The 21,567-nt window shown below is 51.7% G+C and overlaps 7 protein-coding genes and 1 non-coding gene across 8 annotated transcripts; 4 read left to right on the forward strand and 4 right to left on the reverse strand.

Annotated features, from left to right (window-relative positions):
* Positions 1-2: 2 nt before the first annotated feature.
* M431DRAFT_t31 lies at positions 3-97 on the forward strand. The gene has a single exon. It is a non-coding gene; the product is annotated as a tRNA-Ser (tRNA).
* A 264-nt stretch (positions 98-361) lies between these two features.
* On the reverse strand, positions 362-1,635 carry M431DRAFT_312423 (hypothetical protein). Its single transcript, XM_024914234.1, has 3 exons — positions 1,372-1,635; positions 639-1,280; positions 362-585 (listed from the first exon to the last, which is right to left on the reverse strand). The coding sequence occupies exons 1-3, from the start codon at positions 1,447-1,449 to the stop codon at positions 547-549; spliced, it is 759 nt and encodes a 252-aa protein (XP_024779381.1). The 5' UTR covers positions 1,450-1,635; the 3' UTR covers positions 362-546.
* A 1,796-nt stretch (positions 1,636-3,431) lies between these two features.
* M431DRAFT_312481 (hypothetical protein) lies at positions 3,432-4,116 on the reverse strand. Its single transcript, XM_024914235.1, has one exon. The coding sequence runs from the start codon at positions 3,860-3,862 to the stop codon at positions 3,482-3,484; it is 381 nt and encodes a 126-aa protein (XP_024779382.1). The 5' UTR covers positions 3,863-4,116; the 3' UTR covers positions 3,432-3,481.
* A 947-nt stretch (positions 4,117-5,063) lies between these two features.
* M431DRAFT_504672 (hypothetical protein) lies at positions 5,064-5,985 on the forward strand. The gene is made up of 3 exons (XM_024918505.1): positions 5,064-5,180; positions 5,468-5,624; positions 5,695-5,985. Coding segments are annotated over exons 1-3 (381 nt in total). The 5' UTR covers positions 5,064-5,179; the 3' UTR covers positions 5,918-5,985.
* Positions 5,986-7,040: 1,055 nt separating this feature from the next.
* On the forward strand, positions 7,041-8,383 carry M431DRAFT_312519 (hypothetical protein). Its single transcript, XM_024914236.1, has 3 exons — positions 7,041-7,063; positions 7,226-7,530; positions 7,616-8,383. Exons 2-3 carry the CDS (start codon positions 7,494-7,496, stop codon positions 8,257-8,259), a joined length of 681 nt encoding a protein of 226 aa, XP_024779384.1. The 5' UTR covers positions 7,041-7,063; positions 7,226-7,493; the 3' UTR covers positions 8,260-8,383.
* Positions 8,384-9,077: 694 nt separating this feature from the next.
* M431DRAFT_478746 (hypothetical protein) lies at positions 9,078-10,501 on the reverse strand (the record flags this gene model as incomplete). Its single annotated transcript, XM_024915704.1, has 2 exons — positions 9,078-9,770; positions 9,842-10,501. The coding sequence occupies 2 exons, from the start codon at positions 10,499-10,501 to the stop codon at positions 9,078-9,080; spliced, it is 1,353 nt and encodes a 450-aa protein (XP_024779385.1).
* Positions 10,502-14,420: 3,919 nt separating this feature from the next.
* On the reverse strand, positions 14,421-15,986 carry M431DRAFT_491326 (hypothetical protein; the record flags this gene model as incomplete). Its single annotated transcript, XM_024916895.1, has 4 exons — positions 14,421-15,130; positions 15,208-15,313; positions 15,378-15,667; positions 15,755-15,986. The coding sequence occupies 4 exons, from the start codon at positions 15,984-15,986 to the stop codon at positions 14,421-14,423; spliced, it is 1,338 nt and encodes a 445-aa protein (XP_024779386.1).
* Positions 15,987-16,544: 558 nt separating this feature from the next.
* On the forward strand, positions 16,545-19,282 carry M431DRAFT_491327 (hypothetical protein; the record flags this gene model as incomplete). Its single annotated transcript, XM_024916896.1, has 2 exons — positions 16,545-16,684; positions 16,765-19,282. 2 exons carry the CDS (start codon positions 16,545-16,547, stop codon positions 19,280-19,282), a joined length of 2,658 nt encoding a protein of 885 aa, XP_024779387.1.
* Positions 19,283-21,567: the final 2,285 nt, after the last annotated feature.

The following is a 21,567-nucleotide window of genomic DNA, read 5'->3' on the forward strand; positions in this document are numbered from 1 at the left end:
AAGACACTTTGGCCGAGTGGTTAAGGCGATGCCCTGCTATCTACAGGTATCATAGGCATTGTGTTCGCACGCGCAGGTTCGAATCCTGCAGGTGTCGTTGCTTTTTTTGCGTCTGCCGCAATGACGATTCCTTTTTATTGCTGCTGTATTCTGTCCGTATCAGCAGTAAGCCATGATCTCACTGGTGGTTTGTTTGCATTCGCGGCAGAGTGACATTCTGTTTCTTGGCAACTGGAAATTACATGCTACGCACGAACTGCATCGCTTGTGCATCTAACATACAAAGAGTATCTTATCAGGTTGTGAAGACAAATCCATAATGACAAAATGAGATCTCTCTCCTCTGTTTTCGTGGAACAGGGAGGAAGAAATCTTGAGAGAATGTGTGCCCCGTGCCAAGTGAGATGCATGAAGAGAGAAACCTCGCCACATCTCTTGCATGGCAGCAGTAGAAGTCGATGGGTAGATGTTAAATCCAAGATCAGTAGATGTAGTAAATATAGCCTGTCATCTGTATCCCTCAAGCCAAGCCTTATCACCAAGTGTCTAGGCCGAGCTCTTAACGTGGGTGATTTCGATTTCATCCTTTGCCAATGTCAGTAACAAAAGACTCGCCGTTGAGTGAAGCTCTTTCTTACCTTGAGATCTCCAGGTTGAATCAATCCCACCACTGCGGTGCTCTCCAGCCTCGGGTGGTCTCTGACATACTTGCGATACTCAGGGGCGCCTGGCTTCACCACATTGTCGGCCGCAATCACCGCGCCCTGTTGCAAGAGCCCCAGTTCCTCGCAGACCTTGAAATCAGAAACGTACAAATCCTCGACGTGGTCCAAGAATAAAAAGTCAATCTTGTTCAAATCGCCCTTTTCATGCAGCTTCCGCAGAGACTCTTCCGCAGGGCCAGTGACGACCTTGACGATGTCGGACAGCCCCGCAAGCATAATCAGCTCTCTAGCAATGGCTGAAAATTCGCTGCTCATCTCGAGACTCAGCACGCGGAGCTGTTGATCTGGCTTGCTGTTGCGGCGCATGGTGTCTGCAAAGAGAATGGCCGAGTATCCCAGGTAGCCGCCCAGTTCGACGAGAGTCTGGGGATTTTCTTTGGTGACCAGGTCGGACATGATCTTGGCCTTGTGGCCGCCGATGCTGATGAGAAAGTCATGCTTGGCCGAGTATTCGTCAATGACGGAGAGAAGCTTGGAGGGATTGCCCCTCATGTCATGTAAATGGGGGTGAGAGAGGATGAAGGAGAGCAGTCGCTCTTCGCGGCCATCGTGAGACTAAAATAAAGGGGAAGCTTAGCGACGTGCTTAGAATCCTTTTTTTGCGCTCACTTTCTTTTTTAATTGACAGTATTAGGGGGAATAATACCTCGACGCCAGTCTCGATCGGCCCCCTCAATGAGGGATATTTCTCAAGAAGTGCAACGATTTCTGGTGGGTGGTCCATTTTGGAAGGGGGCTCGTAGTTTTGCCACGCGATGGAGGGGAAAGGTATGACGATGGAATAAGCTCACAGCTTATGAAGAAAGCTCAAGGCAGCTTGTGGTTATTTTGGCCCTTAGTTCTTCCGTCGAATTCACCAAGTTAGCTTCAGTGTGACACATTGAAAAAGAAAAAAAGGAGGTTTAAGTTGATTTGAGAAGCTGTGCGTGTTATGTGTAAGAGTGACGAAGGATTCAAAGGTCCCCGCTGTGTGCATGTGCTAGTACCCTTTGAAGAAGCTCCCGATTAACAGCTGGAGCTGCGATTCACGGGGTTTAATCACCGAACAAGCGAGGTTTGTCATAGTGCTATTATAATTAATTATTGGTCGTTGAATATTATTTTCGTATTGCATTGTGTGGATTGTGAGAGATAATCGCTAGATTGGTAGAACAGCCTCGATTAAGGGATGCGTGTGAGGAAGCGCCGTATTCACAATTGCTTACCCCTGAATTTTGAATCCCAACCTGCCTGACCACACACCTATGACGTGGAAGTTTGCGCAGGAGGTGAATTGTGCGCCTGCGACCAGTGTCTCCCTCTTGTGCGACTCTTGCCGATAAAAAACACCCGCGATCAGATCGGAGCTCTGGAATGCCGAGGACTGAAATGGACAAACATTGTGATTCGGGTATTACGTAGGGCCAATTTGTGATTGTGATAGCCGGGAGTGCCTTTTTTTTTTTTTTTTTTTTTTTCTCTCCTGTTGGCTGCTTTGATACGAGCAGCATGCTTTGATGTAGATGCCAGAGGAAGTAGGGTCTGGCGCGTGTACGTGTGGCAAATGGTATTATCGAGAAATTTCTGACACTCGACGATTCCTTGTGGAAAAGGATTTACATGCCAATAAAATTTCCTGTAGAATTATCTAGACAGAGGTGTTAACCAGTGTAGTAACAAATGGGAGGTGGCGGATGATCTATTGAGAAATACTGGCTCATGTAGTCCTCCCTGTCTCTATTGTCGTCATGAAATTCTGCACTTAGGCCTACATTTCGAGCAGCAGGGGGTGGCAAACAAATCTCTGTAAATATGGCGAGATAAACATGGCGAGAAGGAATGACGAGAACAAATGTTTATGCAAATAACTGCTTCTTAGAGATGGCTACTCAACAGCGTTAAATAAGTGAACTAGGAGGTTAAAGAGTTCCTTCCACGACTAGGAGGGCCACGAGTGTAGAGAGCATCACCAAGCCCACTACTGGATCGTTTCACCGACTTACAGATGAGTCTTGCAGTCCGTGGCCTGATGAGGAGGCAACCACCTCCTATCCACATATGCATTGGTTTGCGTCGAAGTATCTCAGCTTCTTAGCTGGATTGGCCAATCGTGCTCAAAGTAACATGCAAGAGCCCAACACCTAAAAATCCTATGCGAGAATGTTGAAGAGAATATTTACATCATTTACATCATATGTCCAGATAAACAAGGCTGGGGATGCATTACATGTATGACATTCAATATTTACACAATATGAGTCAATCCTAGGGCAGAGCGGCATTGATTGCCGTACAAAGAACTTGACAGTCACATCATTACCTACTTTTTATTACCCCTTGCATGATATCCAAGACTTTGTGTCCAAAACGATGCAGTGGTAGTCTAGATGCTGAATTGCATTCAAGACACGTACGAGTCGAGTCGTGTCTCATGTCACGTCAGTGACGGAAGCCTGGCCGAGACATTGGACCCTCAATTCCCGACATCAGCTGAAGACATCATGTGCCTGGTCGCTGCCGTTTACCGCGCAGATTCGAGGGAGTTTCTCCATACGAGTATCCGTAATTGCCTCGAAGCTGTCAATATATTGCAAATGGATTCGGATGACACCGAGAACTCGCATTGCCACCTGCCATCACCCGCATTGCCTCCCTGCAGCGAGCGACATCGGCAATGAGGCTATCCATATCAAACCGGCCTATTCAACAAACGTGGCCTCTTCTCCAGATCATGGCCGAGAATGACTCCTAACTCAAGGGACCGGTGGAGTCTTCAACTAGCCAACGTTTAGCTGGTGTCTGGCCATGTTTTTGCTTGTGCTCACCCGGACACGGAAGCACTCGGCTGAGACTTTGCCACGGCGTCTCCACACCGGGGCTCCGTGCAGAGAGGCAACGCTACTGGGGAGGAGGCTGAATGATGCGCCAAAAATACCGCCGAGGCACCGATAAGGAGTTTGTTGATCTCGGCCGGTTTCAGCAGGGAATCTGGATAAGAATTTACTGTTTGTTTGTTGGTTTGTTTGTGTAGTTGAGATGACGCAAAATAGAACTAAGATTGACTCGTACTCGCACTTTGTAGCTGTGCTCGTACTCCGTTGTACGGAGCCAGACGATGGCGCCTGCACTAAGATGACCAAGAGGGCAGCACGGAGCATTTACGGCCTCTGCATGTACACCGTACCCCGCTTAGCTGCGGCTGGCTCACCGGGTTGACCGTACCCAGTACCTGCCTCGAGTACCGAGCACAAGTCCACTTGACAACGTCACTAAAGTCTGGGGAAACGGGGCCCAGGGGTCCAGAACAAGGCAGCAGTGCCGCAAGCGGGCGGGTGCGTGACTGCAGAGGTGCAGCAACAAGCGTCAGCCCAATTGGAAAGTCAATTGAAGCAGCAATTGGGAGCGAAGGAATTGATCGCGATTGGGATTGGATTGGATTGGGGAGACACAAATGGAAGAAGGAAGAATAGCTTCACTGCACTGTGCAATCCAATTCAAATTTTAATGCAATGCAACCCGCTGGACCATCCAAGTTTCAGCGGGCAGGGAGGCCCAAAAGGAGGCGGAAGGGCACAGCGTAGCGCTTGTTGCGTCAGGTCACGCGATATATGGTCCAACCTAATGCTATTGAGCCACATCGTCGTTCTAGGCAAGAACGCACGCGGCAAAAGCAGGAAAGCACGCACGGAGTACACGGCCTCGAACCCGACAAAACTGCAGGTCACCGGCAGGTCATGAGCAGGTAGAGTCACCCGTTGGCTCGCCGCTTGCGTGGATTGATTTCGGTGGGCTCAGCGGTCGATCGGTACATGGCCAGTACCTGACGCCATCGAACTTTTGCCCACCCCCCTCCCCTCTTTCTCCTCAGCGATTGCTTCAACAAATTTCCATCTTCTTACCCAAGTCAATTGAGCAATCCCGCCCAATTCACCTCACCGTTGCGGCCCTCCCAGCCTCGCCATTGGCTGATCTTGCTTCTCCCGTCTGTTGGCGCCACCCCCGAGACGTCTCGCGTGACACCTTGTGATAGAATGCTGCATCCATTCACCTTGACATACAAAAGCCCAAACTGCCCAGCTTCCTCACAGCTCTCTTTTCCCGACTCATCTCATCACATCTCTCACACGCATATAACCTCCATCTCTCAACCTCATCATCTCTCTCTCATATAACAAGCACAACAACACCAACAACATCAACATACACACTCCAATCCCAATTCATCAACTCTCAAACTCCTCCAGCCACCGCCTCCATCTTCTCTCTTCCATCCAGAGCAACCCCATAAACGGTGCCAGCCAAAAAATCACTGCCACCCGTTCCGGCAACGCCTCCTCACCCTTACTCCAACTTTGTCTCCCTCTCCCATCTTTCTCCGGCCAATTCGTCGCCATTGATCCCCCCCGCTCTGCCTCCGTCTTACCCCTTCTGCGCCTAGCTCTCATTTTGTCGCCTCTCACCATCCATCCATCAAAAGTAAGTTTCCAGCTGCAGTTACGCACCCCCGCATCTGTATCACGTCTCTCCCTATTACTGTTACGCTGCGACGTTTCTCCTTTCCTCCATCCAGTTCGCCCCTCTCACACACCGCATAGCATCTACAATTACATCTACATATCACATCAGAGGCCAACTGTCTGCGGCCTCTTCTATCAGATCCTGATTAACCAACCACACATCACTCAAACAGTCAGCCTAGAGCCCATTCCCAATGATACCCATTTTGCCGAGATCAGCATGCTAACCTGGTCGTCTTGTAACAGTGACTCGTTCTCACAAGTACAACGACCGTGACCACAAGGGCATTGCCGATGGCAGCGTCTCTCCAACAGAAAACCTGCCTCGCTTCTTCGCCAAGAGCGGCTACGTTGATGTTGACCCCAAGAAGGTCAAGAAGGACGGTTGTGGTAAAGGCAACTGGTACGTCATTACACTGTTTGATCTTGTTCCACCGCATGATTCACTTTACTAACAATGGATTCCATTACAGGGGAAGCGCCGGCGAAGAAGTCGTGGATGAGGGTTTCCGCTTCACCAATGCCCGCCGTCGCTCCAACAGCTTTTCCCACCAACATCTCTCTGACTTCAAGACCAAGTTTGAGGTGAATGAGGTTGACCCTCTCTTCGAGGAGCATCTCCACGGACCTCTTGATGAGGAGAACGGCGACGACCTCTCCAAGACGGACTCGGCCGAGAGTGTCCACTCCGTCTAGACGAGACAAGTCGTCTCGCATGCCCCAGAGAGCGCTGCTATCAGTCGTGCCTACCCTCGATTTGTCTGAATGCCCTCCCACGATACATCATGATTCATATTTACTATAGCTTTTTTTATTCTTCTCTTTTTTCTTTTAATAGGGAAGGAATGGGACAGTGGGATATGACAGCCACGGAACCAGACATGACGGCACTCATCTGAGGCCGAACTCATGATACATACCCGCCGTGACGTTGCTTTGCCGGCGGGATGACATGTATCACTGTATAATACGCTTTTCTTATTTTTCTACCAATGATATGAAGGCTGGGGCTCTCTGATAGAACCAATCAAAGCCGTGTAACATTTTATGATAGCTTGCGTTCATTCGTGAAGAGTGGTTCACTGTTTACATTGCTCTGAAAGCCACCGGGATGCTTATCTGCAGCCCCTCGAGCGTCACGTCAACGGCTGCGATCCCAGCTACGATTTGCCCGAGTCATTAATCAATGCCCTCAGACGACACGTAAGGCCTTACTTGAACAAGATAAGGCCGTGCCCCAACTGGCAGCAAGCGTCCCAGGGAAGCCAGACTCACCGTGTCGGTGGTCGCCGATACGACAGCGTACCCCGCTCGGGGTAAATGCAAAGTTGAATAGCCCAAGGAGAGGCTGCAGATCGATGGGTGAATGGGGGAATGTATCGGCAGTCGGATATTACGCTCGACACACTGCATAGAGTACAAAGCACACCTGACACTTTTTTTGTGTTGGGAATTGGGGGTGGACGTGAGGCAGGAAAATGTGCTGCAGTGATGCCCAGTAATGTGTGTCGTGATGTAGACAGACATGGCCTCGTCCCTTTTAGAATGATGGAAAACGACAGAAAGAGTCCAGCCAAGCAGGCGATATATCACACTTCTTCTACTTGGCTTTTCGACTAATGCGTCCTCTAACCCCTGTAGTATATACTTCGTATCGATATGATTATGCAATTAATTCCCCATCAGCAGCAAAACGTCCTGCCTCTTCAAGCCTGTTCTTCGTCTTTCTTCTTTTCTCCTCTCCGTCACCCCCGGACGCCAGCCCCCACTTTTACCGCATGCTGGTCCGTGCACCGGCGACACACGCCAAACGCCCAAATTCAGAGAACCGGGAATGATTATGTAAGCCTGGAGCGTTCAGCCTTGCGTCGCGGAAAACACGTGCTGGTTGGCCCAAAGCTGGGCTTTGCTGCGTCGGTCATCTTTTCTGCATCATCTTTTTTCAGCAAGAAACTTGACTGAATTGATTGCATTTGACAACCCTTTTGTAACAATATTTCGAAGAAACGAAACATATTCACGGCTTACGAGCTTAAATATATTCGATCCATTATCTTTGGAAACACTCTGTTCTTCTATCTTTTGCACCACCGTTTGAGCAATCCCGAAACGACGAAAAAAGATATCGCTATCGCGAGATTCTTCAGCCTTGCGACACCGCAGCGACTTTCCCTCCAACCAACCAGCCAATTCACCGGCTAACAACGGTCTTTTCAACCAACAATCACACCATCATACAATCATCCCACCAAAAGCAAAGCAAATAGACAAAATGGCCGTCCCACCAGCATACCACGAATCCCTCCCATGTACGTTCATTCCCTCTCCTCCCTCCCATCCCAAAACACCAAATATCAAAGCAAAAATCAAATCCAACTAACCTCCTCCTCACAGACATCGACCCCGAGCCCTCCTCCGAAGCCCTCTCCGCCGCCCGCGCCCTCATCGCCGCCGAACAATCCACATTCTCCCCTCCACCCCCTTCATCCTCAACACCCCCCCAAGAACCATCCTTCTCGCCCGCCATCGCCGCCGAACTCGCCCGCATCGCATCCTCAGCACCATCCCAACCCCTCGACCTCTCCCGCTACGAAGCCCAAGAACTCCCTCCCCCTCCCACAAAGAAATCAACGCGCTCCAAAAAGACTTCCTCATCATCCTCCTCGGTAGAAGCATCACGACAACCCCTCTCAAACGCCTTCATCTCCTCCTCCTACCTCTCCTCCCGCGCCCAAAACCTCTCCCTCCTCGACTCCCACGGCCGCAACGCATGGCTCCTCTCAAACTACCACCTCGAAGCCGAGCTCCGCAGCCTCGAGCGCGACCTCGCCGCCACGAAGCGCGACATGGACCTCCTCAACGCAGCGCGCGCGTCCCGCCAGAACGAGGTGAAGGGCGAGATGCAAGGGCTGGAGCAGAACTGGCGCGAGGGCGTCGGCAGGGTTCTCGAGACGGAAATCGCCGTCCAGGAGCTCAGGCAGCAGATACGACAGGAGCTGAGGAGCAGGGCTGCCGCTGCTGAGCATGCTACTGCCTAATTGCGACATCAAAGAGATAGGGCCTTGTTTTTACTTTATTTTACTTTTCTTACAGTTTACTCCTTTTCTCTTGCTTAAATTCTCTTTAGTATTTCTCTCTTTTTTAAACTTTTGTTTTCTCAAATGGAAAGGGTTAATGGACAGTTATGGGCATCACAATTACAAGACATACGGAAAGCACAGCTGGCGTCAAAACGACCTTGATTAGGTAGCTACAACATAAAATAAAACTACACAGACATCTTGATATGAGGTACAATATATTCTTTTCCTGTAACAAACAAATAATGAAAGTAGGTCGGGGAAAAGGGAATTACGGTAGTATCAGAATGTGTAATCACCCCAAGTCAGCCCTCAAAGAGATATTGGTCGCATTGATAACGGTATCAAACAAGGTATCTGCTCAAATAGACAATGTCTCAAAGGGAGGGAGAATAACGAGGGTGAAGATGTTAGGGGTAAAATATGATAAGGAAAAAAAGCAAAACAAAGAGTATCCCGAAAACGCCGGTAAGCCGTGCCCGTTACATAGGGCCTCCGATAAAGCGAGCAGTCGTTTGCACGAAGTCGCAATCGGCCATGTAAAAATGCAACCCTTTTGCCAAATGCCCCAGCCCGCTCCCGTCACTCCCGTAGAACCGATCTGAGGAGCCCATCTATGCTCGGTACCCTTTTCATGTCCAGAAAATCCTGCCTCTTAAACTGCTAGCGTCATCACCACACCTGTAACTTATACCCGTGCAGACATTATACACCTTGAAAACGATACAAACGTACACATAAGGATGCTCGCTCGTTCGTTTCTTTCTTGTGGCAGCTTACTGCTGTAGGGGGTCCATGTCTTCCACACCCGTCTTGACGCCCTGATACCTTGTCCTTCGGAGGAGGCCCTCGACAGGGCCCAAGAGCCGTTGGAATGCGTTCTTGCCCAACGTGGCCACCTTGACGTCCGTCGAAGCCACGACACTAGCGGCTCGCGGAGCGTCGTTAAGCAGCGCCAGCTCGCCAAAGAAGTCGCCCTTTTTGTATGACAGCACCTTTTCGTTTCCCTTGAATGCGTCTGCCTCGCCGTGCTCGAGGAGGTAGAAGGAGTGGCCAGGGTCGCCCTCGTGGATGATGACGTCTCCTGGGGCGAACTTTTGTGTTTCGAGGGCATCTGCAATCTTGGATCGTTCGTAGGGGGTAAGCGAAGACAAGATGGGCACTTCCTCTAGGAAGCTCTCGTACATCCGTCTACGAGCAAAGGTAGACTCCATGAGGATACGACGGAATGTCACTCGGTCCAAAGCCCACAGGGTGCAGCTTCCCTCGGCAGAGATGATGGTTGCTGCACGAGGAGCGTTGTACATGAGAGCAAGCTCGCCAAAGGAGCCACCAGCCTGGACGCTGCTGACCTTGTTGCCCAATCCATCCGGGCCAGGCTCAATAAAGCCACAGGGGTTGACATAGACATCAAACGAGCCACGCTCAACTACGTAGAAATAGTCACCAGCATCTCCCTGGCTGATTACCTATTTGTCGTGTCCATTAGTAAAATGAAAGAAAAGGGAAATGTGTGCTTTTCTTGTTGTGCTCTGCTTACCTTGATGCCCCTGGCGGGAATGGGCTTCTCGACAAGAGCACCCAGAATCTGTGCGCTCTGTTCATCGTCCAAGTGGTTGAAGAGGAAGTTTCCCTCAATGGCATGCTTGAGTCGCTCAACCTGCTCGGGGGTCTTTTCGGTGAAGGGAGGGGTCCAGTTGTCGTAGCTGTCGGCGCTCGGCTTCAGCGACTCTGCTGAAACGGACGTCCGACGTCCAAAGTTGTACTGTGCCGGATAGCTATCGGTGGTAGGGGGGGCCCTCATGGTCGGTGGAGCCTCGGTAGATGCGTCGCCCCCAAATGCTCCTGAGAACAAGGGGGCGCCGGGGGCCAGATGATCGCTCTCGTCCTCCTCAACGACGCGGTGCATCACGTTGGGTGATGCCATGGGCGACGTGCTGCCGCCAAAGGGGTTGGCGTTGGCCCCAAAAGGGCTCGAGAATTGGCTAGACATCATTGCAAAGTGGCTGGTAGGCGACGGAGAGAATCTTGGCGAGGGGGTGCCTCGGTCGCGGAAGATGGAAATGCTCGCCGCTCGTTCGGATGCTAGTCGCGAGAGGAAGAAGTCGGCGCAGAACTGGAGGATATCGGAAGGACAGGTTTGCAGAACCTGCCGGTTGAGAGCTTGGATCTCATGTTGGTAAGCTTCTGGTAGAGACATGACCAGTGAAGAGTGTTTGGGTGACGGCTAAGTATTAAACAGATAATGACGTAAAACTCGACAAGAAAGAGGAAGCAACTCGGAGAAGGAGCGTATTTGAAAGGTACAGGTAAAGAATGACCGGAGTGAGTTGGACCTACAGCTTGCGCGGGAGCGGGTCTGGGATGTAGAGCCGTTTTGTATGCGCGAAGCTGCGCGACGAGAATTAGCAGCACGCTACCAGGCGGCCGGGGTGCAGAACCGGGTGGCCCGCCATCGCAGACAAGAGGACGGGAAATTCAAACGGAGGGGCCAATCGACAAGGGCCGCAAGTCGTGGGCATTTGGCACGCCCCCCAGGCCAGGTCTGAGGGACGGCGTCGTTACCGGGGAGGCCGAGATGCGAACGACTAGAGGGAAGAGCAAGGACAAGGGCTCGCTAGCACCCGATCGGGCGGCATGGCAATGGGCTGGGCAGGCATGACAGGAAGAAAATGAAAGCAAAGACGAGGGCAAACGGGCGAGACTGGGGGCTGCAGGACGGCGGCAAACGAGGCACAAGACGCAGTGAGTTGACAGCCAGAAAATAACGGTGGCGGCCGAAACGTCAACCCAGCGCGCTATCTGCTGCGTCTGGAGCCGAGGAAGCTGGACAGAAGGGGAGACACAGACGAGAAAAAGAGAGCTTGTGACCTACCAGCAGTAGCGGGTGCAGCGGGCGAAGGATACGTCGACAAGGCTGCGGCAGCACGGCGAGATTAGATGAGGAGCTGAGAGAGAGAGGCGCGAAGAGAACAAAGACGAAGACGAGGATGGGGACGAGGGGACGAGGAGGGGTCGTGCGACAGGATCAAGCGTTTGGATCGACCGAAGGACGGGCAAACGAAGGGAGAAGAGGGGCCGAGCCTAGAAGGGCGAAGCGGAAGACGGCGTGGGGAAGAGAAAAGATGACGAGCCAAAAGGTGACGGACGCTGCGAACGAGGTTTGGTGGGCCTTTGCCCGGGGGATGGGATGATGGGAATGCTTCAATGATGCTCGCGGGTGGCGATGCTTGTGCTGTGGTGGATTGATTGAGCCTGAGGGATGATGAGAGGAGGAGTTTCCAGCGGGAAGAGAAGCTTTCCTGAGGCGCAAAGAAATGGGGGGGAAGCACAGCAGCTGGCAGAGTCGAGAAGCTGGGAAGAGAGCAATAGCCACCACGTCAACGCAACGCACAGCTCAGCACAGACAGAGACAGCACAGCACCAACCAGCAGCTGCCAGCCCAGCAAAAAAACCTTAGACTTTTAGTTGGCACTTACCTGGGAATTAGCAACTCGAACTAGCACCAGCTAGCGGGCGGGAGCTCTCGTCCAGGTTGCTGCGAAAATGAAGCTGAGCCTAATCAACCGGTACAGAAAAGCCAGTAGCAGAGAGAATGCAGAGGTGGGGGAGGCAAAGAGAGGCGGCCGGTGGCTCGAGACAAGGGCCCTGCGGAAGCTTTCTAGAAGCGTCGCACGGGCCTCACGTCCCCACCCTTTGCCCTCCAGCGCTGTTCCGCCAGGGCTTCCGCGGCTTCGGTGCAGGGCTCTAGCAGTGTGTACAGGCTACAGCTGCTTCTGGCTCGCTGCGAACCTTTTTAGTGGGTGTTGCCACCTGGGGAGCGCTTTTGGCTGCTTTCTGGTGTTGAGCATGTGCCAACGCAGGTACATACTGTGCGTGCGTGCCGTGCAGTTTGCCAGCAGGTACATGCTCGTACATTAACATCCACACATCCAGGTTGATCAATCTGATGCATCATCATTGATGCCGTCTCCAGCAGAGGTACAGGTACAGATACTGAACCCAGCATCAGCCTGCAAAGTCATCCATTGATGAGATGACTCAGTCCTTCTGCCACATCGTCTCGCCTCGCCTCGTCAGGTACCTATCAGCAGCACAGGCAGGCAGACAGGCAGCACAGCATGGAGAATCTCATCTCCCACTCTCCAAGAAGGGAAAAATACCAGCACAACGTTTCTTCTAGTCTCACCCATCCAAAACCCTGTCCGGTACATGACTAGCAGCACAGGCACCCCGTACTTGCATGGGCTTTCATCTCGTGGCAGTGGTGCTATTGAATTTCCTCATTTCGGGTCCTTTCACGCGCCCTGCTCCTAGTGGGCAAGGCCCTGGACAATCTGCCTAGCTCCAGCTACCCAACCTGACAAGCGTAAATGAGCCTGAACCTTTTTTTTCCTCCCCCCTCTACTTCGTACCTTACTGTAATGGATGTTCCTTTGTTTCCTTTCAGAGGGCCCAGCCAAAAGACGTGGATGATATTTGATGACTTGTAACAAATCCCTCAATCAGCACACGTCTTACTCTGCACCACCAGACCAGACTGAGGTAGGTACCTTCTACGGTAAGCACTTAATCTTTGACCCGAGAGAATTCCAGCGCGCAAAGCACGTGTACGATACCTTACACAGAGAGAACATGGAATCCAGTACATAAGGAGGTTTGCGAGTTTCGTACCGTATTCACGCGATTGGCACGGCGTACTCCGCCGGCCACAGTGCAAATTACGGCCTTCGCAGGTGGCGCACCCACGCCTTTCTCTGCTCATGTCCTTTCGGAGATGACCATGAGACAACGAAGAAGGAGGGATAGTTACGACGAATTAAATAAAAAATCATGCCATGAATCTTACAATCCGCATTTTTATTATTTCACATGTTTCTACAACTGCGTTTTCCTCGTGATTTGTCTCCTGCTTTTCTTATTGCAACCTGAGCTGCTTTGATCGTCGTTGTTGGGCGTTGGCTGGGCGCATCGCACTCTCAATGCCTGCGCAACGCTTCTCGTAACACGCACTGGGTATCAAGTACCGTCATCTGCCGGCCGTTAAGTGACGTCGTGGCTAACTCGGTGGCGAAAGAGGAAGATTACATTCTTCTCTAGTGGCCATCAGGACGGATTCAGGAGTAAAGAAGGTGTCTTCCTATCCAGGTTAGCCAGCCAGCCAATAGACAACTTGCTGGATGTGTTTGATGGTACCCGAGTAATGGATGCCTCTTCGCAAGGCGAGACTGCAGTGCACCAGCTCAATTGTCAGCGCTTCACGACATGCTTACGGATGCTGCGCTCGAGTCAGAGCCCGCATCCTTTACAGATGCCACGGAATATCGAGATATACTATATATAGATACATATGGCTATTCCGTGTTGTTTTATTTCTCGCATTAAACACCACCTACTGCTTTAGCACCTCCTAAATAAATATCACGAGTAAGACGCTCACGCCGGCGGCCAGCAAGATGCGCTGCCGCCATTGGACGTGTACCACCACCTTTGCCGTGCCTCGCCCCCATTCGTCTGTATGTACATGTTCGCTTGACCCCTTCGCCTCGTGGTCTGTTTTGCCTTTGCCCCCTGCCACTAGGGTATCGTTCCATACAAAATACAATTCATAGATGAACAAAATCAACCATATAACCCCCCCCTTGCCTCAAGAAATAACAACGCTGTGGTGAAGATAATTGCAGCCCGGCAACGCCGTTTGAATCCCACCGTTGTGACAAATATTACAGAACAAGAAAAGCAAATAAAGGAAGAAAGATCAAGAGAAAGAAAACAAAGTAAAAGAGAAGCAAGGCAAGGCAACGTATACCCAGCTTTTGCCAAGGTTAGTCAAAGCCTGCAGCTGAGCATCTGTCTGCTCCGAGTAAGGCTGAACCCCTGCTGAACCAACTGCGATCCATCCACTCTATTCCGGTGTGGATGTCCTGTCAAAATCCCGGCATCCCATAGTCATAGGTGCCCTGTCAGCCACTTAATCTATCCAAAGCCGCTTACCCTGAAACCCCCCTCCCCTCTATCGCGTTTGGGAGGATATTCTATTCGGCATCGCCGTCAGGGTGTCTTGCTCAGAACGGCAGCAGCAATGAGCGGCCAAAAACGCTTCTTTCTTCTTTCTTTCATCATCCGACGGCGAGACACGAGTCCAAGACGCTATCCAACATATCCATGTCGGGGTTTTCTGCTCCCTCCCACCCTATTTCGTTATCAATATCCATATTATCGGGGAGTGCGCCGTTGGTCAATGCCAAGTCGCCATTGGCCACGAGTTCCTCAACTGCTGGTGCGGGTGGTTCGCCGTTGACCCAAGTGTAGTCTTTCCAGTTTTCGAGCTCGCCGTCTCGGTACCCGTAGAGAATCTGCGCTGTAACAATGGGGAACTGAGATATGCCTGAATCTGCCATTTCCAAGGCGACTCGTACATCTGCTATACCCAGTGGGCCTCTCTCACTGGCAGCCTTGGACTCGATAGGTAACAACCCTGCTTTATCTCGGGTGATTTCGCCTCTCTGTGCTGCGTCTTCTTCTCGGTGAAGTTGCCGACTGTACTTGTGCGTCTGGATCCATGTGGTACCTACTCCGTAGCCCGCGCTACCAGAATCGCCAGGCCCATTACTCCGAGTGCGGCTGAAGATTTGCGTCAAGACTTCTTTAATAAACGTCTCGGTAGCAACAGACATGAGTTGAGACGCATCAGGTGCATGGCCGTTGATAAGCCCGGCCTCATAACAGAAGGGAAGCATTCGCCCGGCTATTTGACCCATATCAGGAAATTCTCCGGATTCGACGGCGAGAGGTTGTGTATATCGTTTTCGAATCTCCAGGTCAAAGTCTAGAATCAAAGTTAGGAAAAGAAGAGAGCAAGAGAACAAGACTTTTGGGAGTAAAAATCCAAGCCAATCCACTTACTCATGTTGTTGATACCGCCAGCTGCGCTAGGGGGCACATCGGCAGCCAAGGAGGGTTTCCGGTGTGATTCGGTAAACATATTTGCCAAGCTCTCATGAGGATCATACTGTTTTCAAGATTTGGTTAGTAATTGGATAGTAGCTGCAAGTTAAGAGCTGATGATAACGAACCTCGTTTTGTGTGAGCTCCTTGATGCGCCGTCGATCCCGTGCGGGTAGTTGCATCACCTCTCCCTTTAGCCTCCGTTCTGCTGCGTCACCCGACACAGGTTTGCTGCCTGTCGTTGTCGTGGGCTTGTCGTTAGCACTAACCCATGGCGCAAGGCCAGCATCGGGCATCTCCCGGGTGACATTGCCGTAGATTGCAGCAATGAGCTGGTTGTGCAGGTGGTTCTTCTCGCCCGTTGGCGATGACAATATCGGGTCAATTCGACTCGAGTATTCGGTTTGGTTGAGATGGCCTGTTTTTATCACATGATGAGAATATAGTCCGGCATGGCGGATAGGGACATGATGGCAGTCTTGTGCCAAAGTTGGTTAACCCATACCAGTCAGAAACTCCGTCGTAGATTCTTTGTATACAAGCCATTGTTCTGAGCTAATGGCGGCTTTCAGCGCAGCATAGAGCGGTTCAAGGTCAATTCGGGCCGGAATTATCTGACTCGTCTTGACAGACTTCTGGGAGCCCGGCGCAGTGAGGGTCAGCGTCTTTGTTGATAGAACCGGTGTTGAAACGCTGACGGATGGGCGGCTCAAGGCCGCGGGGTCGATATCGGGCATCGTGGATCGCGGAAAGATAACTAGAGTTGTCGCGTGCGGCGATGGAGCGGCGCGCGACGCGAGAGCAAAATCATGAGTTGATAAACGGGATCACAGATACCATGCGATCGCTGCTGTGCAATTATCTTGATGAAAAAGGCATTGTGAGGCTGGAAAGTTGATGGCAGATTCGCAGTGCTTTTCACAGCTGGGCTGTGGGAAGGGGTCAATTGGTTAGAGTGAAGTCGAAATTTTGCCGAACGAGTGACGAATTCAGAGGGATGGTGCTGAAGAGCGGCGAGGCAGGTAGCAGGTACCCCTTGTTGGGCCCAAGACCGCCCGGGCTCTAGGTTGCAGCTACCTGGCTGCCGCTACAGCTGCTGCTACATCCCACTTTATAGCGTTCGAATCGCGTCCTCTGCGCGTACAGCAGTATCTGGTCTGTTGACTTGAGACATAGCATAAAACGACGATAGGCGGCTCCAGCAACTCTTTGTTTCTCTTCATTTTTCTTGACTCTCTTTTTTTTTTTCTTGGGAAGCCCAGATTCAAATAATTGCTGGCCTCGACAATGCAGCCATGGCACCAGATCGCGTCGCTAATGCCCTCGACAATCTAATAGTCCAAATTGTCCCCCCCAGAGGCCCAAACGAAGGCCAGGATTCTTGGCTCTCCCGGTATAACCTGAGCCATGAACTCGTCAGAACCATTATAAACACGTAGGTTGATGTCTGCACAATCGCATTTGTTCATTTGTTCGAAGCTCAAGGCTGCTTGCTAACGACCAGCTCTGTCACAGTCCACCTGATCCCGACATCTTGTCTGACGTTGACCGGGCCGCCGATTCAATCAAACGAAAGCTCATCCAGAGCAACCCTTCCCACGCGCTTAGATTCTCAGATCTCTACTCTCGACTGCTTGCGCTCCCCGTGCTCAAGTCAAAATGGGCAATCCTATATCTGCTATACGCTCTAGCCGACTCTCCAGATCCCAGAGCTCCTCCTCCACCCCTCAGCATCATCCAGCCCTCGTCCTCGAATTATCGTGAAGCTGTCGCACGAGATGCAGTCAAGAAGCGTGCCAGGGCTCGATCCAAGTCTATTCCTATGCCAAGGATAGAGGACGAGGTCATGAGGGATTCCCCAGCTCCTGAAGAACTACCACATAAGATACCAAAGGAACCGAAACGCATCGCGGAGGAGAGGCAGCCTCAACCCGAGCCGGTAAAGAGAGATTTGTCCGTCAGGGCAAGCATGCTGTCCAACAACTACGCAGAAATCGAACCTTCAGAGACGGCCATCCTACGAGATCTTCCATTTACACTCCAGGGCGTGTCATCCACAACCCTCCCATTTGCAAAAAATGACATTCTCAAGCTTCCGGCCACACTTCCTCTGCCACTCATATCCATTTTGCACACTCTGGCTGAGCCCTCATTACTTTATCGCCGCCTCGATAATTTCTGCCAAACGCCTGCCAACGGCCTTTTAGCTCAGAGTCTACGGTCCGCAATCAGCAATGAGCTACGATCATACCTAACACTAGTCGCAACCCTTGAGGGCCAGATCAGGAAAGCACTGTCTTCCTTGGACGAAGCTGCACCGAGGGGGGGTATCGGGAAGACAGGTGTCACATTGAAAAGATGCGTGGTATGGACACGAGAGGCTACCATGGGGCTTAGACTCATGTCTCTTATTGCTGAAGAGTCGGACAAAAAGAAGGGTGGTCAGCTCATCACCTTGATACACAGTTTTGCTTCTTCCAACGGAGACCCCGTGGTTGCCGCGTTCGCAGAGCGGCTATTGGGCAGCTTTACTCGGCCTTGGTACGGCATCCTTCGTCACTGGATTTATGATGGAGAGCTGTCAGACCCATCCCTCGAGTTCTTTGTACGGGAGCAGACAGATTCGCAGGAGTCTATGCGAGTTAGGGGCAATGTGTGGGAAGATCAATACGAGATAGCCCAGGACATGATACCGACCATTATTTCGCAAGAATTTGCGCAAAAGATATTCCTGATTGGCAAATCGTTGAATTTCATCCGACACAGCTGCGGAGACTCTCTGTGGGTTGAAGATTACTCCAAGGCCGCTTCGAAGGAGCTGAGATATGGTGATACGGCAACAGTGGAGGTATGGATCGATGAGGCGTACAAGACAACAATGAAGCGATTAATGGACTTGATGGAGACCAAGTTCCGTCTCTTTGCCCACCTCCAGGCTCTAAAGGATTACATCCTGCTGGGAAAGGGCGATTTTATTGCCTTGCTCATGGAATCCCTTGCCGCAAACTTGGATCGCCCATCTGGCGCACAATACCGGCACACTCTTACAGCTCAGCTAGAACATGCAATCCGTGGTTCAAACGCCCAGTACGACTCTCCCGAGGTGCTGCGGCGATTAGATGCCCGAATGCTTCAGCTATCTCACGGCGACATTGGCTGGGATTGCTTCACCTTGGAATACAAGATCGACGCCCCCATGGATGTGGTTGTTACTGAATGGGGCAACCGCCAATATCTCAAGGTTTTCAATTTCCTATGGCGAATCAAGCGAGTCGAGTTTGTGCTCCTCTCAACGTGGCGGGAGTGCATGACGGGATCTAGAAGAGTGCTACAAAGCCCTAACCAGGCGGTGGTGCAGACGTGGAAGTCAACGCGGGGCACGCTCGCCGAGATGATTCACTTTGTGGGGCAGCTGCAGTACTACATCCTCTTCGAAGTCATTGAGTCTTCGTGGGGCGAGCTCCAGAAGCGCATCCGCAAGGAAGACTGCACGCTGGACGATGTCATCGAGGCGCACAGGAGATACCTCGAGGACATCACGCACAAGGGTCTGCTGGGGCCGAAGCTTCGCCATCATCCGTCCGATAACAACAGGGAACAGATGACGTATCTCGACCAGCTCAGCGAGATATTGCGGTCCATGCTCAGCTACCGTGACACCATCGTCGGGCTCTACGGGTGGACCAGCTCCGAGTACACTCGGCGGCAGGAGGTCGAGCTGCGCAACATGACGCGCCGCGACGACAACGACGGCGGCTTCTCGACCTTGGACAACGTGCCCTCGGAGTTCCCTGCCCTGCAGGAACGCCTGCGGCACCTCGGCGACAAGTTCCGCAACAGGCTGCAGGTCCTGCTGGGCGATTTGGCGTACCAGCCCGACGTGGACATGAGGTTCCTGGGTGTGGCCATGAACTTCAACGACGTGTACGCGCCTCTTAGGAAGAGGGGCAAGACGGCTTCCATTGTCTCGGCGGCAACGTCGGCGACGGCCCCGTCTACTTCGGCCTCGACGTTGAATGCGTCCAAGGCCTGAAGGCTTGAATAAGCTGGTGGGAGATGGATGTCCAGAGACACTACCACGTCTATGAAAGGGAAAGGGGGGAAAGGTCTATGTAGCGCTCAACAACTTTTGATACTCTTGGTGCAAGGTGTGACGATGGCATGACATGATGTTATATGATACATTTGAATAATTTAATGAGACTCCTTCGTCTCTCAACTCGGTGCAACAGTGAGACATTCGACAAACGCCAGCTTTGGGTAAAGGTACGCTCATTACAAGACATGTTGAGCACAGCAGGTAGCTGGAATAAAGAGTACCTTATCTCTGCCAAGCTCTGCCTACATCCAGGAAAACATCCTTTACGCAGTCTCGCTTCCATCGTCGATCACTTGACGTGCTTGACCCCTGGCTGCTCCGTGTCTTAGATGCCTATGCACGATAAAACCCCCGTGCCTCGTGCAAGATATTGGGGCTTTCTGAACGATCTGCCCGTGCGAGATGCGTTGAAGCCCTGCAGTGACATGGCACCTGCATGTTAGATCGCCATGCCATGCCCATGGCGTGCATGAAGGTGCATATGAAACGCTTAGAAAGTGTTGTTGGCCCGGTATCACGGCAGGGAGAAGGCAAAGAAGGGAGAAGGGGAAACTGGAGCCTGATGCTGCTCGTAGCTTCTCGATCCAGCCATAAAATGATGACGAGGACATGGACGCATAGCATTCCAAGCTGAGCCAGCTCATCTACAACGGCCAATGAGCTTGTATCACCTAGCTTATATGCCTCCTTGGATGATAGCTCATCCGCAGGGAAGCTTGGTAAGACATGGGGTAACTAGGCTACTACAGCAATATTCAGCAACTCCCAATCAACCTCTCATGTAACCAAAAGACTGAGCACATGTAAGGGGCCATTTGAGAAGCTAATTGCTAGCATCGCTGATAGTCCAATTCTCAAACCCAATAAGAGCTCAAGCAACTCTCTTGCTCGAAAGCAAGTGAGACAGTGAGACAAGCCATCCAATAATCGGCGGTAGTTTGCGTGATGCTCCACGGATCGTGCTGCTGCTTGCTGTTGGAAATCTTGGCGGCAATGTAAAGCCGGAGGAGCTACTCCAATCATTCTCATATCAGCAACCCTCGTTGTTGCACCAATCTTATTTGGCCCGTCAGCTACTCTTCAGGACAGCGATGCTTTTCATCCTCTTATTGACGTGCTAATATCGGAGGGAATGAGTACCCGAGTACGACACGCAAAGGTCTCATTCTGTGTCGGCTCAGCCTGCTTGCTGACGAGCCTGGGTGACCAAAACTGGTAGCTGTCTTGGACACCAGCTCACCATTCGCAAGGATCTCGGAATCTAACAGGCCGTACTCCGTAGAAATAGAGACAGGGAAGAAAGGCCATTTTGAGCAATGACATTAGCAGCTAGCTTCTGTTGGCCAGCACCCCAAAATGTACCTTTCCGAACGAAGAAGCTTGCGAGGGTGGCCTGCGCAGCATTGGCGTACAGAAATTGGACTTTCGATGAGATGCCTCAGCACGCAGGGAGGCAGTCGATCTGGATATTCTGTCTTGCAGAGCCGCATCGGTTGAGCTAGTACAGTAATACTAGTACTCATAACTTGGCAGTAGTAATTAACCACCAGGCGACATTAGTTGGCAGATGAATCGATTCGCGAGTCGACGACCCTGGCCTTCATGACTGTCGTAATCTTCTAGAAAGGAGGTACGACCAGGAAAGATGGCCTGTACGAGTACGCACAAGTTGCCAGGGAATCCAACATGAGAATCCTCCCGCCAAGCTGCCTGGTGCCGTTACAGGTGTAGCATGTATGCAATATAGAAGACGGCGGTCGACGGCCATTACTCGCGTGTAGAGCTACAAACACGGTCCGCATATGAAGCTTCCACAGGCATTCTCGAAAAAAGGCCAGCATCGGGGAAGCCGTGGGAGCACCCCCTGGTCACTTCTTCTCCCTATTTCAGGCAAACCGGGGTAAGGGGGGGTCCTGGAGCTGGTGGAGCCACGCCATAGAGCTCGTCCGACGGGACGTAAGGCTCTGACGACCTTTTTTCTGATGCTATTACACGCATGCACGCTCATGGCTCCGTAACGAGTGGGATGCGTGTAATGGAAGACTTGCCCGGCGGATTCGGCCATCTTTCATCTGTCGACCTGCCACGTCAGGCCAAGGTTCTGCTGGGCAGCATCGCCAGCCGGTGGGAACCTGGACCTGGGATGTTCCCTCTGTGGAAAAAAAAGTAACTTTGGAGGCAAACAGGCTGGCGGCAGCAGTCGGGGTGAGTGAAGTATC

Source organism: Trichoderma harzianum (assembly GCF_003025095.1).
Source record: "Trichoderma harzianum CBS 226.95 unplaced genomic scaffold M431scaffold_2, whole genome shotgun sequence".
NCBI classification, from domain to species: domain Eukaryota; kingdom Fungi; phylum Ascomycota; class Sordariomycetes; order Hypocreales; family Hypocreaceae; genus Trichoderma; species Trichoderma harzianum.